Genomic DNA, 20,739 nt, shown 5'->3' on the forward strand with positions numbered 1-20,739 from the left:
AAACCAGGCCCCCGTAGGCTTCCAGAGTCTCTGCCTACCGGGGAGGCTGGGGTAGCCCTGCCGGCCCGTCCCTGAGCAGAGCGTCCCCAGGCGGGGCGAGCAGGGGATGGCGGGGCTGGGCAGGGCGGGGCGGGGGCCCTGGAAGGGCTGAGGGGAGCAGATCGGGTGTTGCCTCCTGCCTGCAGGTGGGGAGCACCCTGACTGAGTGGGCGGAGAAGGGCGGGTCACCAGGCCCAGACCCCCAGCTCCTTTGGTTATAGGCTGACGTCAGAGTAGTGGCTCATGGGAAGCGGTTAGCTGGGAGGTCTGAGGCCTGGCTCGGGGGTCAGGGAGGAGCTGGGGAAGGGGACAGAACCACGGAGGCAGAAAGGGGCAGCAGCCTCAGGTTTCTGCCCCCTTCACCCTCCCTGGGGTTTTCCAAGCCAAAGCCTGCAGCTTACTTAAAAAAAAAAAAAAAGCACTTAAGGAAAGTTACAGACAGCTACAAAAAAAAAAAAAACCCCACAAACACACACACAAAATCCAAACCGTTCTCCCATCTCCCCGCCCACCTCCCCCCAACACAAGAGTTTCCTATTTCATTTCTTTTCAAAGTTTTGCCCGTCACCTCTCCGTCTGGGGAGCCAGGGTAGACTGCTGGTGGGTGGAGGCAGGCACGCAGCGGGCAGAGCCCATCTTTGGCCGGAGGGAGGCGGGAGCGGCAGTCCCCACAACCTCCTCGATCCAGACACCCGTCAGCTGGCCTCCTGGGCCCCTGCCAGGAGAGGGGAGCGAGGGCAGCTGGTCCCAACGGCAGGGCCCTCAGCACCTCTGGCCTCCCCACCTGCCGACCCCTGTACCTTCTCCAGCTGAAAAGGACAGTCTCATCTTGGGCCAGACACCACTGTCATGTGAGGGATGGACGCTGTCCGTCTCGGACGCGGAAACCTGGTCAGGGCTGCGGGGCCGTGGAGACAGCAGCTCCCTCCTGCCCACCCCGCAGAACAGCCTGTGGCGGCCCTCAGCACCCCGCAGGCTCTCACTGAAGCTGCGTCCAGCTCTGCGCATGCACCGTTTTCAGGCTTCACTCAGAGGTAAGCCTGTGCTGTGGACTAGCTGCTGACTCGGCTGACAGCTGACCTCCACTCCTAAGGGGCAGACGCAACCGGCCAAGGCTTGCTGGGCCCTGCTGACATCCCCACGGGGTGAGGTGAGGGCAGGTGAACCAAAGGCGGGAGCAAGCCTGGAGACCTGGCCCGCCACCGTGGCCAGTGCAAGCTGCCCCAACCACAGACGCCACAGCACCCGCTCCAACACTCATCTGCCGAGCAGGCAGGCCGTCTGGCTGGCTGAGGGACGCAAGGTGCAGTGCAACGAGAGAGATCAGAGAGCCTGAGAGGAGCCAGATGGTACGCACACAGCTGCTCTGGGTGGAGCCTGCTAAGCCTCTTCCACCTCAAAGAGCCAAAGCCAGTCTCCAGCCTTTAAGGACAGAGGGAAAACTGCCTTCATTCCAGGCCCGTGCTCTGGAAAAAAGGGGTGGAGGGTAGCCTAGGCGCAGGGGGAACCAGTCTGTCATTACCAACCTCTGCAATGCACAGCTTGTTTTCCCCAAACGCACTCAGAATGGTTTGCTCCTAAGGTAGTGATTTCACAAGGGAAGTGTCCTGGGTACAGTTACCACGCTGACGCCATCGACAGCGATGGCGCCCCACAGACATGCGAGAGTTAGTTCTAAGTCTTGCGCGACAGCAAAGTCCACCTACGTTCTGCCCGCACTCAGCAGGAGGCTCAGCATCCTGGAGTCAGACTGTCTCCGGGCTTCCCTTGTGCTGACAGCGAAACACTGAGCAAGTTTCGCAGCCCTTCTCCTAACGCCGGGAGCCGCGGCCTCACCCCCGCCGCCTTCCAGAAGCAGCCAGCCTGGCTGGCAGGGAGCCACCCTGAGGGGTTTTGGAAGGGGACGTCTGTTCACCGTCTCCATCTCCCAAAATACTAGAGGTGAGGGGCTGGCACCCTCCCCAGGCTCTCTGAGCCTACAGAGCTAGCCCAGTCTGCAGGCAGGGCGCAGAGGCCCTGGGCCGTAGCCGGGGGAGGGAGGTACAGGCGTGGCTGCCCCTCTGTCCTGGGGGCTGCAGAGCCCGGCCCCGGCTGGGCAGCACTAGGAACACAGAAGCTAAGCTCACCAAAGGCCTATTGGTTAATGTTTCTAGTGAATTTCCCAGAAACACTTTTAAGTAGACTACCAAACTACCCTTTCTCAATTAAAAATTCATTAAACTGCTAAAACCTCTCCCATGCATTTTTTTTTTGCAAATCAAATATTTGTATAAACAAAAATAGGAAGGAAAGAAAAAAAAAAGGATATTTTCCCATGGAACTTGCTTTTAAGTGATGAAGACACGCACTTGAGGGTGGTGGACGGGAGTTCTCATCTGCGTTTTGATATCCCAAATTAACGAGCATGATAAACTTATTGCTGGCACTGGCTTCACCCCAAGTAGCCAAGGGGCACTGCCTGACTCTCTACTCTGAGTCCCTGGGGGGGGCCCCAACCCTCCTCTAACCCCCACCCTTTCCCTTTCCATTGACTGGGGACAGCCCTTGCAGACATGCCAATCGCAGTGGGAAGAGGGGGAAGGGAGGTCACAGTGCATGGGGGTCAAGGTCACAGTGGGCGGAGCAAAGGGGATCACAGTGCAAGTCAGTCGGTCGCTCCCTCTGCTCAAGTCCAGCGGTCTGCCCCGGCAGTGCGGCCTGCAGCGGGCGGCGGCATCCTCGGCAGCCCGCGTTTATCTGCGCTGTTTGAAGCCTTGGGACCCATCAGGACCCAGAGGCTGTCTGATCACATTGTTGGGCTGCCGGCTGTCTTCTGGCTGGGAGATCCGGGTTGGCCTGAAGGAAGAAGACCAGAGGGAGGCCTGAGAAAGGGCAAAGGAGAGGCCCCCAGATCTTAAAGTCAACTCCTGCATCTGGGGTGGACGCCAGTGGCTCCCGGCCGACTCTGGCCCCGTGAGCCTGCTTCTCTCTTGAGCACACCCGGCACACCTCCACGCTGGGAAGCCCGAGAGAGCAGGTGGGGCGGCCGGCCCCTGCTCGCTAGCGCCCGCAGCACTCTAGAAGAGGCGGGGGCAGTGCCCCAGGGCCCCTGTTGTCCAGGGGCAGTGACAGTGACCATGGAGAGCACGTGTCCCGCAGACCTTCGGGGGCCAGGCTCCCCAGAGGCCGGGCTGAGGCTAAGACCTCTGACCGAGGCTCAGCGGTGACCCCGCGCCGCCCCACCACTCCTCTCCAAATCACAGGGCTCATGGCTGACTCGTAGGACTGTGAAGAACTGAAAGAGAATGGACTTCTACTCCTTTGCCAAATGAGGGCTTAGAGGACAGAGAACGGGAGTCCATCAAAATAATGAAGGCACAGTACAGATTATTCCAAGCCTCAGAATACCCCCTCCCTCCCAAAGAGGCTTCTCGTAGTTAGAAAGAGGATGTTTTAACAAACACTGCTTTACCGGGAGGTGACAAACTTACATAATGCAGCCTCTAGAGCTGCAGAGGCAAAAAGGCCATGATTAAAAAAAAGAATTGAGAAAATTCACAAAAACATCAGAGCGGGCCATATGAGACCCAGAAGATAACATCCACAACTCACTTGCCATTTAATTGTACAATAAATGGATAAGGCAGGCGATCATCATCCCGTTTCTCGGATGAGGCGGTGAGGACACAGAGGGTTAGGTAGGTCTAAGCTAAGCAGAAGGAAGCGGCAGAGGTGCGCTCAGAGCCGGCCAATGTGACTGGAACCCGCGCAGCGCGAAGCCCCGCCCCGCAGGCCGCGCTCCTCCCCCGGGGGCGCGAAGGCCACACTCACCGGTCGAGGATGGGCTTCTCCTGCTCCTCCTCGGGGCTGGCGCTGCCCAGGATCCGCTTCCGGGCCTCCGCGTACTCCGCCTCCCGCTGCGCCAGGGACTTGACCGGGAGGGCCGGCCTGCTGGCGGAGTTGGGGCCGCTGACCACACCGTTGCTGGTGGGCCTCTTGAGGATGCGGATCTGTGGAGGGGGCCCCGCGGGAAGGCTATCGTCCTGAATCACAATGGGCACTTTGGGAGGAGATTTGGATTTCCTGCTGACGAAGAGCAAACACAGCCTCAGAAGTCCTGTCTGCGGTGAGGAGGCCCCAGCCGGGCCCCGCTTCACCATTCCCGCTCCCAAGCCTATCCATTAGTCTCTGGCCTCTGACCAGACGCTGAAATTCTCACTCAAGAAGGGTTTCGCCAAAGAGCAAGCTTGCCTATTAAGCTCACACAGCCCCAGGTCTGCTCCCCAGACCGAACCGCGGGCGAGGGGGGCGGGAACACCAGCTCACTCGGAGACTTCTCTCCTCGTGTTCAGCACAGTCACAACCACCACAGTGTGGCCCCGGTGGCAAAACATCTCTTGTCCAGAATCCATCGGCCTCGGTTAGAAACCCCAGCTTCCCTACGCAGACCAGAATGTAACAGGCTGGTAGGTGGGAGCCCCTTAGCTTGGGGGTCGGCAAAGCATTCCCTCCCAGTCGAGGTCCCCACATGCCCTCAGACCCGGGTTCCAGGCGGCCGGGCCCGCCGCCCTGACCGGCATCTAGGCGGGACTGGCCACACAGCCCGGCCTTCTGCTGAGGGGCCTGGGCCTCCTGGACGCTGGCGGCCCCTTCGGAAGAGCTCCCGAGCTGAGCCCCTCCCGCCCCCGCAGCAGGGCTCTCCGTCTGCTGGATGCGGCGGGGCTGCGGTCAGGACGATGCAGACGGCGCCTGGCAGCGCTCCAAGGAAAAGCACCGCCCACGGCTGGGGGCGCACGGCGGGCGTGTGCACACAGGGCGGGGCGCACAGCAGGGACAGTGGGCAGCGAGGGTCCAGGCGGGCAGGGCCACGAAGACCCTCCCCGAGTGGTCACCTAGCTCCTCCTCAGAACCGAACAGCTCCAGGGGCCTGCTTTCAGGGCCCTGTTCTCAGGAGGGTCGGGACCGGGTGGGGCTGCCGCCCCGGGGCCTGGAGCGGGTCTGGGGGGCCAGGGCGCTGTGACCAGGCGCGCAGACAGACGGGGAGCCGGGAAGCCAGCGGCGGGCAGGGCCCCCCCGGCCCCCGGGGAAAACTAGGCAAGCCCGCAGAGGCCCTCTCCTCCTCCCCGCGGGACGCTGACAGGTCAGGTCAGCAGGGCCAACACAGACCGCGCCATTCAACCTGTACCTGCTCTGCAAACCCACTGCCTCTGCTGCCTGAGTGGGGAAAAGCGATCCTTAAAGGTCTTGAAGAACTTCGAGAACCTTTTCTTCCCGATCCCCTCGTGATGCCAGTCGTGCAGGGTCCAGGGGACTCTCTTGCCCGACCCCGTTGTGTCACAGAGAAGGAAAGTGGCGTCCAGGAGACAGCGTGCCCACACCTCAGTCAGCCTCCGTGCCCACCCAGCCCTGGCACCACCCCCTCTCTGCAGACCGCCTCACAAGGGCCCGCTAACGCAGCACGCAGGTGACCACTCCAGCCTCACTCCCACAGCCGCCGTGTCTGACCCGAAAGGAAGCGCTCGCTGCCCACGAGCCTGACCTGCCACACCTAACGGCAGCTGGAGACGCCACTGACTGCCCAGCGCTCACAGCAGAGAGCGTGAGCCCTCAGACCAGACAGCAGCCTTACCTCTCCTTTTGTGTGATCTTCAGTTTTTTTTCCAACCGTCTGTCTATTTCCTAGAGGAAAAAAATGTATATAAAAAGTGGAAAAAAATCTCTCTCAAATAAAAACTTACGTCTTTATTTCCAGAGCTAGGGGCAGCGTCCTCTGTGACCAGGGACGACAGTGTGTCCTTAAAGTCTTGGGTGCAGCCCTCCCTTCACGAGCCTCTGGGGCGTGGGGCCCTGACTCCTTGCAGGTTCGTCCCCCTGCATGCCTGAGGCTGTGGTGAGAGTTCTAGACCTCATCCTTCAACTGGGGTCTCTACACGGCCTCCAACCAGTCTCCTGGTCGCCAACCTGTCCTTCAAAGAGCCATTCACATCAACTCTGCAAACATGAGCCAGCCTGGCTCACGTCCCCACTGAAGACGCTTCAACTGCTCGCCGGTCCGGTCCAAGCCCTACGCAAGCCTCCCGCACGCATGCCTTCAGCTCCTGTTCCTGTCACACCAACCACAGCAAAACCAAGCTGGCCTGTGCCGCAGCCCGGTGTGTGGTCCGCCTGCCTCCAGGCTCGGCCCCCTTGGAAACTCCCAGGTATCCTGCAAAACACAGCTTGAGCGGCTGCCTCTCCTCTATGAAGTCTCCTCTGCTCCCACACCGGTCATCACCTGCTCCTCAGATGCACGCTCTCCCTTCATGAGCCGCGGATCACATATTTTACAATCATTTTTTTTTCACTTGTATGGACTAGAACTCTGAGACTAGCAGCTAGCAAGAGGCCCAGAACAGAAGAGAAGCCGACGCTCTGCACAGCAGGATGGAGTCGGAGTCCTCCAAGCCTCAGCAGCAGGAACTACAGGCTGCCTCCAGAGCCTGGCGTGCGAGTCTGCACATGCGGGACAGGGAAGCGGCGCGAGCACAGCCCAGGCTCCGAGCTCCTCAGCTGTCCCCTGTGTGTTCTTAAAACAGGTCCCATTCAACCGTGTTCAGGGAGGGCAAGACCATCTAGCTACTGGAGAGGGGCGCAATCATATGCAAAATTACATACTGGTTCTCAACCTGGGGTGACTTTGGTACATATGGCCACCTCTGGAGACGTTTTTCAGGTGTCATTACTGGACGGGAGGTGTGCTGGCATCCAGTGGGCTGAAACGGCCACCAGGACCCACTGAAACCCTCCAGTGCGCAGGGCAGCCTCGCAGCAGAGACCATCCAGCCCCAAAGGGCAGCAGTGACAAGGCTGAGGAGCCCTGGCCAAGTGAGATGGGTGGATTTTCAAAGGACTCTAGTACTTGCAAAATGTTAACAACGATGGCCTTAGTGAACAGTTTTTGAAATATTTTCTTCAAAAACTTCAGAGCCCAGAGCTGGTTTTCACAAATTATGTCCTGAAATATAGTTGATGGCTACAGTTCAAGCTGGTTAGCTGTATTGTTCAAATCTTCTACAATCTTATTGATTTGTTTGAAATATAGACTAAAATAATCAATAATTATTCCTTTTAGTACATTAAAGCTTACCATTGTAAGTGACAATCTCTATCTTAAAATCTATTATTTCACATCAATAAAGCGATTCCGTTTTTCTTTTGGTTGATATCACCTGGAATGTGCTTTTCCCCCTCTTTTACTTCCCTCCATTCCTTATTTTTGTTTCCTGTAAGCAATATGAAGCTCGCCTAATGACATGAAGCTGAATCTAAACGGAATCTGACACTGATATGACTGATGCTGAGGTGTGTTTAACATGTTTTATTTTTATGAAAGACTCAAACTACATTTGCTGCTGCTGCTAAGTCGCTTCAGTCGTGTCCACTCTGTGCGACCCCAGAGACGGCAGCCCACCGGGCTCCACCGTCCCTGGGATTCTCCAGGCAAGAACACTGGAGTGGGGTGCCACTGCCTTCTCCAATGCATTAAAGTGAAAAGTGAAAGTGAAGTCACTCAGTCAGGTCCGACTCTTAGCAACCCCATGGACTGCAGCCTACCAGGCTCCTCTGCCCATGGGATTTTCCAGGCAAGAGTACTGGAGTTGGGTGCCATCACCTTCTCCGTCATGTTAGACTAATGCCCACCAACTTTTAAGGGCTTTTCACAACTAACTTGCAGTTTTAAAGTTTGTGTCATTTTGCTACAATCTGAAAATGAGACTTCCTATTCAAGTTCCTCCATCATAAATGTAAGGTTTTACATCCACGGGATTTAGATGTCTTCAAATGGGTCAGATCAAATGCCTCTAGAGGCGGGCAAGCACCCACACTCCCTCTGAAGGGAGCACAGTGGCAAGGGGAGGGGCTCCGAGGGGCCAGGGAGAACTCATCCCCGAAGACAGGCAGCCGCGCCCAGGAGGCTGACTCCGCTGCTTCAGAGTGATGAGAAAGCTCTGCATGTTTAAACTTCATTCCAGGGACTCTTGCCTGTACATTGCTCTGAGGACCAAATACGAGGCAAATGGACCTAATAATGGGTTAGCAGGTTTTTAAAAGCACTATGGGAAATCCACATGGCGGTGACTGAATCTGAGGGCGCCCGTGCAAGGCTTCCCTTTCAGGAGGGCGTGGCTCCCTTCTTTCTCCAGGGCCCGTGGGAAGACGGAGACGCTGCCCAGGCCCAGCAAATGAGCCTGGTGGAGGAAAGCCCTTCAAGAGGGAACAGACGGCAGTGCCTCAAGGCTGTCAATGCACCTTCCCTAACACTCCCTTTCCGGTCACACCTACCCTGTGTGAGCCAGAGCGGCTTTCTCTTTCTCCGTCAGATGAGGGGAAGGTGCTCAGAGAGGTTACAGAGCTGCCCCACAGTCCCAGTGCAGCCCCAGAACTAAGGCCGCTGGAGGCCCCCCCCGTGCTGCCGCCCCCCACACTGCTCAACCCCCTGGGAAAGCCAGCAGACACCGAGCCCCGCTTCCTTCCACCCTCTGGCTCCTACTCTGCCCCCGCACCCCAGTAACTAATACACACATGAATCCCCATGGCCTCGGGCAGGACAGTTTACCGGGCTGAGGAGGAACTCCGCTGGCAGTGGGGAGGACGGGTTCTGACGCCGACAGCCCTGGTGGAAAGTGGTCCCAGCCGCCTCGGCTGGCCTGCTGCACCCCAGCGCACCCAGGGCCGTCTGCAGGGGGCGGGTGCTCTGCCAGCAGCTGGAGGAGGCCCCGCATCTCCCACTGGAGTCTGTCCAGGGGTCATGAGTCAGTCCATTCTCTCCCTGGACAGGCCCATGCAATCAATCCACTCTCCGGCCCGGGCTCTGAGGAGCTGGACCCAGTGGAAACTTTCCTACAGGGCACACTACAAGGAGAACGCTGGTCTCCTCCAGACAGGCAATAGCCGAAGGGATTCCATCGGCTTCATAAGGCCTGAGGAAGCGCCTGGTGTGGGCCCCAACAAGGCATCCAGCCAGCTAAGGGCACCTTCCTCTTCCACAGGGATGCACACAGGCCCGGCCCAAGGTCAAGACTCGTGTGTGAGAGGTCCAATCTCAATGGCTGGTGAAAGAAACCCATAAGCTCAGCACTGGAACTCGACTCCGAGAGAGGAAGGCTCACTGGGGCACAAGGCAAGTGTGAGGGCATAAGGGATCACGGGCAGCTTCTCCTTCCGAAGAGCTCTGTTTTTCCTTAAGCAGCACTGAACAGACTCCAGAAGATGATGCTGCGTCTCCTCTCTCTGGGTCAAAGTCCCACGCGAGGTCTGCTGTTAGCGAGCACAGGTAGCGCTTCACCCGTTGAGCTGCACCCCCACAAGAGCAGCCACGCTGCCTGGTCTGCAGGAACAAGCAAACCAGGGAGCGAGCAGCCTAGGGCTGGGGGGCCACGAGGAGCCACCGTGGGCAGCAAGCTGCTCCTGGACAGACTGGTCCTTAGGAGAGACAGAAGGGGGGTCACCGCCACGGACGGGTGCAGTGAGACGTCAGGGTCTGCAAGTTCAACACACCCGAGAAAGACGCACAGCGCCACTGGCTGCTGAGGCCCTTAATCTTGCGAAGGATGTGCTCGTGTGAACCTCCAGCAGAAAGCTGCGGGTGGACGCACAGGAGTGGAAGGAGACGCCGTGAACAGTCTCAACCGTGACCCAGCCAGAACCTCCCAACGGAACGGAGGCCCAGCACGTGTGTGCGCGCAGACAGACGGCGGGGAGAGCCCCGCTCCGTAACACACAGATGCACACGGCGAGGAGGGGAGAAGGAAGGACAGAGGCAGACGAGAGAGGCAGACTCCTCCGGCCTTGGTGCAGAGTGCAGGAAGGACGGTATCGATACAACCGTACGTGGCAAAAACAGACTTCACCACTTCACCTAGGGATGGCCAAGCCAAACCCAGGCCCTCCGCTCACCAGGCGGCCGACACAACTTGCAAGAATCTCGTTACCAAATGGAGGCCTAAGAGGCCCTGGCCCTGCTCAGGAAGCACCGTCTTTTCATCAGCATAGTTACGATGTAAGGGGCTTTCTGAGCACAAAGTGTCTCTGTCAGTTGCCATTTCAGAAGTTGGTATCTTCTGACTCTCCTCTCAAATTCAAGGCGGAATGACCAATCTTGGGCTCCCTGTGAACTGCTATGCCCCACAGGCTCACGTAGTCCAGCTCTCCAAATTGGGAACCACATACCTGCAAGTAGACCCTGGGGGGATCTAAAGAGACAGAGTTCCTCCGAGAAACAGAGCCTGACCGGTCGTGATGAAAAGTTGGGAGAAAATGCCATCAAGGAGTGGATCGTGAGCCCACCTTCCAATGAGCTCTGATCCCTGGACTCACACTGCAGCCGGCAGGGTCCACGCCGGGCCCAGCCTCTCTAGGTGCCGGCGCGCAGACCACCTCTGCCAGCGCCTCCTGGGGGCAGTCTCCCCAGCAGCCCCTGTGTCTCCACACCACACACCGGGGGAGTCTGGCTCCTCCCTCGAGGGCCTCGGTTGCATTTAGGAGTAAAACAAAAATAACTCGCGGGTAGTTGCTCAGTCGCTAAGTTGTATCCGACGTCATGAACTGCAACACACCAGCTTCTCTGTCCTTCCCTGTATCCCAGACTTTGCTCAAACTCACGTCCATTGAGTTGGTGATGCCATCCAACCATCTCCTCCTCTGTTGTCCCCTTCTCCTGCCTTCAATCTTTCCCAGCATCAGGGTCTTTCCCAGTGAGTCAGCTCTTTGCATCAGGTGGCCAAAGGATTGGAGCTTCAGCATCAGTCCTTCCAGTGAATATTCAGGGTTGATTTCCTTTAGGATTATGTGGTTTCATGGGTGGAACCAGCAAAATCTGGTCTAAAGCCAGATAAAAAGGTCTCCCTAACTTTTAAAGCACATCCCTGGCTATTTCAAGTCCAGATATGCAATTCACAAAACCTTTTCCAAACAACCTTCATATCAACTTTAGTAATGGCGCTTCATCCCTGCCTTTTTCCTCCACATCACTGGCATGGTGGTGACAAGGTCTTGCCCCAGGGGGGCTGGCTGTCTCCAATGCCTCTGCTTGCCCCACCCCCCGGTTCACTCCAGGAAGGAGGGCACCCACAGTCACCTCCCCCAGGTCTGATTTTACAGCGATGCTTCAGGATCCCTGTCAGGTTCAATAACAATAACTCCTGAGCAAACACGATTGGGTAAATCAGAAAGAGCAAAAGGCAGAATGCAGAAGTTGAGAGACAAAGAAGAGCTTTGCAGCGCAGTGAAGCCATCAGGTGCCTCTAACACAGACTCGGGTGGTCTGTTTGAAGGTTCCATTTCCCAGCAGGCATTGCGCCTTCCTGTTACCCCCACAGCAAGGAAAGACGCTGCGCTCGAATTCCGTGCGTCACTGTCGGGCACAGGATGCAGTGCTAAAGCGCCCTCCCTAAGGAAATCTGTGCTTTGTTGATGTATCTCAAGGCCATTTTCCTTTTGCTTCACTGTGATTTAAAAAAAAAAAAAAGCTGGAGACAAGCATTTACGGAAAACCTAAAACCTGCCAAGCAGGAGACGAGCTAGCAGCTGGAGACTGAGATGAGTAAGGCAGTCCCTGCTGACGGGGAGCCCCGCCAGGCAGAGGCAGATCAACCACGGGTGCCCTGGGTGCACAAACACTGTCAGGACAGAGGTGAAGCTCAGGCGAGCGGCAGAGACTTAAAGGGGAGACGCAGGCGAGAGAGAGTGACGGTGAGGACAGAGGGAGAGAAAGGAAGGGCCCCGAAGAAAGACACTTCTTAAACAGAGGCGCTCAACTCTCGAGAGGCAGCTGATAACGGACCCATCTCTCTAACCTTAGACTAGGTTTAGAAAGTCATCTGAGATTACTTCAGCTGCGGCCAGCAAGGTTCTTATTAGCTGGTATCAATGCTACTCAAGAAGCTACGGCGGAACACTAGCTGTAACTCCTGGGGCCAGCAAGAGATGGACTGGAAGAAGTCAGGGGCAGCAGGAAGCGCAAAGGGCTCCAGGCGGCAGGCAGCCAACACCAAACAATTTCTATTTGCTTGGAAGGGAAAACCACTTCCTGCTTTCTTTCCCCAGTTTCACAGAGCTTTCTGGATCCCTGCGCGCCTGACCAGAAAGGGGGAACCCTTTGGGCACGCTCTCCTCTGCATCAGATCCAGCTGGGCCACTCTGTGCGCAGGGGTGCTGCCGTACGTGGCTGGGACACGCTTGACACGTGGCTGGTCCAAACCGAGAGGTGCTCTAAACAGCTGACTTCCCAGTCTCAGTTAAAAAAAAAGTGTAACACAGCTCATTAATGTATTTTCAATATTGTTTATATGTTGATTTGATACTACTTTGTATATATTGAATTAAAAATACTAATTTCATGTGTTTCTTTATACTTTCCAAATATGGCTTCTAGAAAACTTTACATTACCTATGTGGCCTGCAGGATACTTCTGCTGGGTAACACTGCTTTAGACCTGACCTTAGAATGACAAGTCTCCCTCCTGTCCATTTCGTCTGTCAGCAGCTGGTGACTGAGTGCCTGAAGGACCCAGGAGGCATGGTGTTCAGGGGTATGCAACCCACTCAGCTGGGTCCTATCTGTGTCAGCGTGAAGCAGCGAGCACACACTCAGCGCCCAGGGTCTGGCTCGGGCCCTGCTCTGGGCAACACTCCCCACCTCGCTTCAATTCAGCTCTCTGCGCTCTACTGTCCCTCCCAAACTGCCCTGCACTGCAGCTGAGCTTACTGGTGAGTCCCAAACCTTGCTCACCTCAGCACCGCTCAGCGCCACTCAGCGCTCCTTCCCTGCGGCATTTTTAAAGCTGAAGTAAGCTTTTATCAGTAGAATGGATACACCGTTTTCTTTACTCAGCCTCCCAGACACTGCGCTCCCGGTGGTTCCCTCTCACGCTTCGAATCTGATTTCTTCTATAACAAGATAGGTTCCTCTTCCTCTCCCGATCCCTTGAGGTTGGGGAATTTGCCCCTTCTGTGTCAAGGCTGGCTTATTAAGTGGCCTCATCTAGTCCCAGAGCTGTAAAATCATCCACATACACAGTCCCACTTGGATTTCGAAAGGTACCTCAGCCTACTGTGTCCAAAACCAACTCCTGATTTCACCCCGTCACGCAAACCTGCTCCTCCCACCGCATTTCAGCAAGTCCAGTCTTCCAGGGCTCAGGCCAGACTTTGGACTCGCCTCTGAGGCCTCTTCACACCCACATCAGCAGACCTCGTTGGTTCTATTTTCAAAATGTATGCTGAATTTTCTCAATGCTTCTGCTGCTGAGACCATCCTAGTCTCAATTACCAGCAGTATCCTGATTATTCTCTGTGCTTCCATTCTTGCCCCTACAGTTTGTTCTGCTCAGAGCACCCAGAATGATCTTTTTACTCCTGGATAACTTTATTTAACTCTTATCACTAGGCAAGGTAGATTTTATTAATCTATTTTTACACATGAAGAAAACAACACTGAAAGGTAGTGATGAAACAAAAATTTTAAGGCACGATAAAAATTTAAACAGAAGCTTCCCCTGTCCATGGGGTCTCCCTGCTCCCCTCCAGCGTGCACCGCCACCCGCATATGCACGAACCAGACCTCAGTGGCAGGCGTGCCTGCTCAACCACGGACACCCCTGTTTCCCCCTGGCATCAGGCACGCGACTCCTCAGAAGACAATACTCCTCTGTCGATCGTGGAAGGGGTCAGAGTGACCACCACTCGCCCCGGTAGGTACAGACATCTTTGGGGAACTTTACGTATTATGCCAATACACTGATTCCCTTAAACCCAGGGGCTGGTGCAGAACAAACAGGTCAGACAACTTGGGGAGATAACTGGGCCACACCTGATGGAAGTTCTCAGCTGAAATACTTACTCACGACCTTGTTACCTGCATTGTACCTATTTCATAAGATTATCATTTTTTAAACTACCAAATGCGTGACTGACCCTTCAGTACAATTAATGATGACGAGGTCACTTGAAACAACTGGCCACAGATATGGTTCCGCAAGAGTAACGGCTGTGATAGTCTAACCCTGGCTACAGGAAGCAGCAGCTAGAGGAACCATTTCCTGGACCATAACAGCCTAGTAAGTCAGGCAGGCCAGAGGTGTTTAACAGGGCTGAGTCCAGTAGCACATTAAATGGCCTATCAACAAAATCGCCACCTGACCTGGAGATGGGCATTCCCAGCACTCCGGGCAAACTGCTCATAAAATGCCTCCCACAGCTTGGCTGAAACGAAGACCGAAAGCAAAAGGGGCTGTTCAGTAAAGAATGTTGCCCCCCACCCTGTTCTACAAGCACCGCTGCTAGGCACCGCAGCCAGGTCTCCACGCCCTCAGGAAGAAGGCAGGGCGGAGGTCAGGGCGAGGCCCTGTGCTCTGGGGACGCGGGCAGGACCGGTCCTCAGGCAGCTACCTATTTTCAGGAGAAATGTTCACCGAGCCAGCCTCTCGCATCGCCCCACACTTGAGAAAAGCACTGAAGGCCTAACTAAGACACCCGTCCCTCGAGAGCAGCAGGACCGACGGAGCTGTGTGCCCGGACCACACACAGCCCTCAGCACACCACACGGCACCTGCCCCCACCTCTCTGAAACTGCTCTCAGAGCTGAGGCTGACTACAGTCTTCAGGTTGGCTAGAACAACATTTTCCGTCAGATTATCGATAAATTGTTCACTCAGTAAGTAGTGACTTGTCCCCAAATCACACCTGGCACTTGAACCCTTAGCCTACCTCCTGATTTCCGTCCTGCCACGGATGCAGAAAGCGGGTCACTGACTGCCCAGGGCAACCTATCCTTTCTTGCTCCTTTTTATAATGAAGACAGCAAGGCTTCTCTCCCAAAGGAAATACCAGACCTACAGACTTCGGGGGATGGAGCAAAGTCTCTATCGCTCCCCCACACCAGGTTTGATTCAAACACCCAAAGGTACCCTCACCACAGGTTAGTCAGGATCACAGGCAGCAGGGCAGGAAGCACAACGGAGCAGGTGGGCGCCAGGGTGGGGCCGTGGGGAGCAAGCAAGGCCAGGGAAAGGCGTGCAGATCCAACAGTCAGAATGCAACGCGCATCCCCAAGCAGTCCACAGGTTACAGGTTACCAGAGGTCGTCAGTGGGAACTACAGATACAGGAGCCCGAGAGCAGAGCTGTTCCATTTCCCCAAGAGGTCTGAGCACGTTATTCACATTCTCTCTTTCCGCTTGGCCAGGTGTTAAAAAGTTATTTCCCACTTATAATCAAGATTTCAAGGCACTCCCTGGTGGTCTAGTGGTTAGGACTTGACACTTTCACTGTTGAGGGCCTGGGTTCAATCCCTGGTCGGGGAACCCACAAGCATTGAAGCACAGCTCAAAAAAAGAAAAAAGAAAAAAAAAAAAAAAAGATTTCAACCAGCATCTCACAGTCACTGTTCTTAGCATTACAGCTAACAGCAGCACTGTCTTTCTGGCTCTTGAGCACTGAGTTCAAGTTTCTCGGATACACAAAATGCACCAGCTCATCATCCAGGCTACAGAGGAACGAGGTCAATCCCAGGCAAAGGAAACACACAACTGCGAGGGAACCAGCAACTACACACCTTAGGGCACTGAACTCTCTGCCAAGAAGCAAGAGTAAACAAACAGTCTAGAAAGACCCTGACGCACAGGCGCAGGGTGCCAGCAGCCTCGCTGGGACCGCCCGTGGGAGCTCCTGCCCCACACACGCCACTGGGTCACGGAGACGGAGGGCACGCGAGGTGCACTCCGCCTGCCCCGTGACGCGCCCTCAGGAGGCTGCCTAAGGAGCCCTGCCAGGACTGGCCAGTGGATGTGGGAGTTCACAGGTTTACAGGCTCTGTTCATTCACCAGTGAGACATGCAACTCAGCAGCAGGAACAGAACGGACGGCTGGAGGGTCAGAGATGCTTTTATAATCCAAGAAGGCCAGAGCACAGGGGCTGGACATGTGGCTCTCAAGGTCTATGAAGAGTAACGCCAGTCCTGACCTTTCCAGACTCTAGTCATAACTGTCCTGCAGAGTCTCATCTAAGGATCACATCCCCGAAGAATGCCATTTTAACTGCATTTTAACAATGTTTACTATTCCTTTTAGAAAGGAAAGACTGTTTCCTGTGTTCATTTTGTAAGGGAAAGAGTTTTGGGTGTGGGGGAGAGGGTGACTTACTGTGAGGGACAGTTTTAAATGCCTTACCCTCAGGGATAAGATTCTTTATGAACAGAGACCACCGTTAGGATTTGTTGCTAACTTCTGTGGCTGCTGGCTTTAATCTTTATCCTGCATAGAGCTGAGCTGCGTGGTAAGGAGAAGGATGCTTGGTGGAGGCGAGCAGAGTTTGGAAACCACTTGGGAAGAGCAATCTCTGTAGTAACCACTTAGGAAAAACCAATTTCATTCCGTATTTTGGCCACAGATATAAGTAGCTAAACTTCATCTCCTAGGAAACCAAGTCTGCAGCTCTTGTGACAGGAAAACAATTTCTGTGTCCGTGGAAAATGTGCAGGAAAGAACCCGCTCCGCTTGTGAAGGCAGCCACCGGATACAGCCTTAACGGACACGAACCGTGGGGCCACTGTGGCACAGAGGGGACAGTGGGAAAGAGGGCTGGCTCCAAGCAGACTGGAGCCACCAGATCCAGACAACAGTGCCTCTTCTCTGGACGGATTTTACCAAAGCTTGGGAAAGACACACAGGTCCTGCTGCAGAAGGAAAAGCAACTTTCCAAATTCCAATCCACAGCAACCATGGCAGAGCACGCTGGGAACAAGACCCCTGTGCAGCCCCAAGGAAGAGTGCTGAGCAGTTAGGAGTGAAAAGCTCATTATTTTTCTCCGAAACCACAGTGAAACATCTTTTTTCCAGAGTCCCAGGCACAGACTGCTCAGCACAATCACGTCTCAACCAGCCAACCGCTTTATAGAAAGCCCCCTCTGAAGACATCAGTCCCGCGAGCTCAGTCTTTCCGTAAGGACCAGAAACAGCGCAGCACCGGCTCCGTGGCCACGGCACACCTGGATCTGTGCTCTCGGATACCGCAGATCTTAAATGCCTTCTTTACTGTAACACACACAGAAGGAAACCGGCACCAGGGAGCCCCCAAATAACTAGTATTTGCCCCCATCCACACCCAGTGTACACCCTCTACGATGACAGCAATTTCAGGCACCACTGAAGACCCCGAAGTGAGGCAGGCAGTCTTGCTTCAGGGAGAATGGTCTCTTCTCTAAAGAAAGCTAAGCAAATCAAAGTTCTCATCTTTTAAATTAAAACCTGACTATGGGGACTTTCCTGGTGGCCCAGTGTTGAAGAAGACACCTTCCAGTGCCGGGGACCTGGGTTCGGTCCCTGGTCAGGGCACTAAGATCCCACACGCTGCAGACAACTAAGCCCACACAGCGCAACCAGAGAAGCCAGCGCACAGCGCCACTGAGCTGCATTCCAGAACCGGAGAGGCCCTCGCTCCGTAACCAGAAAGACCCGCCGCATGCGCAACTAGAGAAAGCACACGCCAGTCAGAGCAAGTGCAAACTCACCCCTCCTAAAAAGAGACAGCCTCCAACACTCTGCTTTGCTTTCGGGACAAAGTCCAAGCTCTCCAGAGCCATGCACCAGGAGGCTCTTCCAGATCGTCCCCCGCATACCTCTCAGGCCTCAGCTCTTTCCCGTCTGCCCCGCCAATGCCCCGCCCTCCAGCCAGAAGAAAATCCCGTAGCTCTGCTAATGCTGCATTCTTCTCTCACTGCCTCCTTGCCTGAGTGCACTGGTCCCACTCTACCTGTCCTCCCAGACTTACCAGTGCTTAATTCAACTGGGCCTTGGAATCTTACTTTGGGCATCAGCTTCCCTACAAGACTGTCTCTGATCCCAGCCCCAGGACCCCGTCTGTACCTCCTCCACAGAAAGTGCTGCCTCCTCGTCTCCTCACTGGACTGTGCCTGGGACCTGGAACACAGCAAGCGTTCCACGCTCACTGACACCTTACCAAGACTCACATACCACACGATATCCCCAAAGGGCTAATGTTCAGATGACTGGCTCAATGAGAGTAGAAAGTAAATATAAATTCCTAGTCCAGAAGACCACTATCCTTGAACTTAAGATACACTTTCTTCCAATTAGCTACATGACTTGCCCTTACAAAAGAGAATAAAAGGCAACTTCTGAGAGGCAATGAAATGAGAAAGGTTGCCAAAGCTCGATATTAACTACCAGTTCAATTCCACTGATGTACCGTCATCCTTCCCCTAGGACTGGGTTAGCTCATTGCCAATAAGATGGAGTAGACTGTATCTTTTTGGAGTGTCTAAACAAGTGAATATAAACCTTCAGTCAAACGGTCAGAAATCTGAACCCGCGTCCATTAACTAGCTTTTAGAAATGTTTTCATTTTTAAACTTTTTCCCTTCTCCCTTTTCTTTCTCTAACTTCTATCCCATGCTTGCACAGTAATAATTGATCAGTACCAGATGTCTTAAGAATGTAATGTCTTAAAAATGTAACCTCTGATAACATCACTGATGCACAAGCCTGTTATTTTCAGAACGAGATGACCTTTGCAGGTTCCACACCCGGACCACCAGGTCACAGACCACTGGGTAGGAGGCACAGACGGCCTGGCTCCCGGAATGATGATTAAGAAATATCAGAACAGAATGATTAACCGCCAGCTTCCCCTCTCTTTCCCCTTTAGAAACTCCTAACTAGGGGATTCCCTGGCAGTCCAGGGACTGGGACTCTGCGCTCTCACCATGGAGGGCTGGGGTTCAATCCCTGCTTGGGGAACCAAGACCCCACAAGCCATGAGGCACTGCCAAAACAAAACAAAAAATCCTCCTATCTAAAAAAACCAGTTGGTGTGGATCTGAGACTTGTCTCCCACTTCCTTGCAATCAAGTCCTAATTCTGTTGCAAACACCCTACTTTGCTGCAGCCTGGGAACATGAGCTCTTTTCATATTGAGCAAACTGTTAACCTGGTTTGGGGGGAAATATGAAGATTACAAACTGCACTATTTGTCCTCGAAATGTGCTTAAGATAAGGACACAACTTAGAGTCTGAATCAACATTAACTCAATTCTACATTTTCATTTCTTCCAAAGGCAGTATATTTTTAAAGAATCACTTCCCTGACGGATTATAAGTCATATTTTTTAAATTGTCTTTTCTCTCTTTTGAGGCTGTAACTCCTTGGGAGAATAGGTAAAGGGACAATTTTATATCAGGTAAGTGTTCACTATACTAACTAAAAGCAAAAAGCAGTCTATTTACAAAATATTTGAGAGGTTTCTCAGGCAGTCTTCCCCCAAAGGACACAACAGAACTTGATACTGAGTGTTCTGAAAATAAACCGGAAACAATGACCTCAGATGTCCTGACAAACAAGGAAGAAATTCTAGCAGGATGGCAAAATCTTTGTGGTGTCGGAGAGGAGGAATCACCAAAAGCCTCTACTTTCAAGGATTAGAACTCTAGATTACATAAAGTTTAAATGCTCACGTTTAGAATGAGTCAACCCCCATTTGCTAGCCTCGCCGTCCATTTTTTTATTTTGGCAAGGGGAGGTGTGTGTGTATGTAATTTAACTCTCATTACCATATCGCAGTTGACAGACAGGGTAACCTGAAGCTAAGACTTTTACACACTCAGCTGGCTACATCTGAGAAACACTGTATAGTCAGTTTCCCTATGATACAGACATCACGTCTCATCCCCGCATTCAAAACTGCATTTACAAGACTCTAAATCAAATTCGCAAAGGGAATCAGATTCAAGGGAGCCTTCAAGTATAAGTCCAAAGCAAACATATTAAAAATAAAAGTCAACGCCCAACTCCCAAACAGTCCATAGATCTCCAGGTGGGAGGCAGCAGAATTCGAGAGAAAGAATCCAGATTCGGAGTCAGACAGGTCACATCCCAGCTTCCGGATTACTATCTGTGTGACCCTGAACCAGATAGGTTTCCCTAAATCTCAGTTTCCTTACTTACCATCCTACAGAGGATAATACCTCTACAGGGCATTTCAGTTACATAAAAGCTATATAAAGGAACTCGCATTTTGGCAGTACTGCTCATGATGTCAGTGTGACAAGGCTGGGCTCCATTTCTGTACCTGGCACTTAAGAAAGGTTTAGTACAAAGAATCCTGGATGAGCACCTGAAAGATCTAAGTTAGATCTGACATCTCTGGGGTCTGTTCAGCTACAGAATTGCGAGTGGGCTAGCTTATCTCTAAGCCCTCTGCTGCTTCTCAAAGACTAAAGCGATACTCAATTTCTGGACCCAACATTCATTTTTTGTTCGTTTTCTTCTTTAACATGAGAAACTCATGTACCTTTGAAACAGGTGAGGAAAAACAAAGAAAGGACAAGATTCTCAAGAAACTTATCATTTGAGTCACATTCAAATTGTAGGCCAAACTGTTTCGGAGGGAGCAGCAGGAGGGGTTCTGAATGATTCACTCACATTCGTAGGCAGTAAACGCCTCTACCGGAGATTGTGAATTCTCTGGCACAAACTCGCTGCTGAGCACGCCGTCTAGCACAGAGCAGACACTCCAAACTGCTTGTTGAACGAATATCCGGCCGGCTGACACCTGCTGCTCCTCATAAAAATCTTTCCATTGCTCTCCTTACTCAAGTCAAAATTCAAGAAAGATGGTCTAACAATTGTACTCAATACCTTCTGAACGAGTTAATTCTTCAAATCCTC

General features: G+C 53.6%; 1 protein-coding gene across 2 annotated transcripts in view; it reads right to left on the reverse strand.

Moving 5' to 3' along the window:
* Positions 1–6: 6 nt before the first annotated feature.
* The window catches only part of SZRD1 (SUZ RNA binding domain containing 1), a 22,249-nt gene continuing 1,516 nt past the window's right edge, over positions 7–20,739 (reverse strand). The window contains exons 2-4 of one of the 2 annotated variants that reach the window (XM_010862480.1): positions 5,648–5,697; positions 3,850–4,101; positions 7–2,874 (exon numbers count right to left, since the gene is read on the reverse strand). In XM_010862480.1, the coding sequence (XP_010860782.1) occupies positions 2,772–2,874; positions 3,850–4,101; positions 5,648–5,697 (405 nt within the window). In that variant the 3' untranslated portion in view covers positions 7–2,771. Of the gene's footprint in view, positions 2,875–3,849; positions 4,105–5,647; positions 5,698–20,739 lie in introns of both variants that reach the window. The other variant, XM_010862474.1, reaches the window with a different exon arrangement.

The sequence above is a fragment of the Bison bison genome, unplaced genomic scaffold, assembly GCF_000754665.1.
Source record: "Bison bison bison isolate TAMUID 2011002044 unplaced genomic scaffold, Bison_UMD1.0 scf7180017858151, whole genome shotgun sequence".
NCBI classification, from domain to species: domain Eukaryota; kingdom Metazoa; phylum Chordata; class Mammalia; order Artiodactyla; family Bovidae; genus Bison; species Bison bison.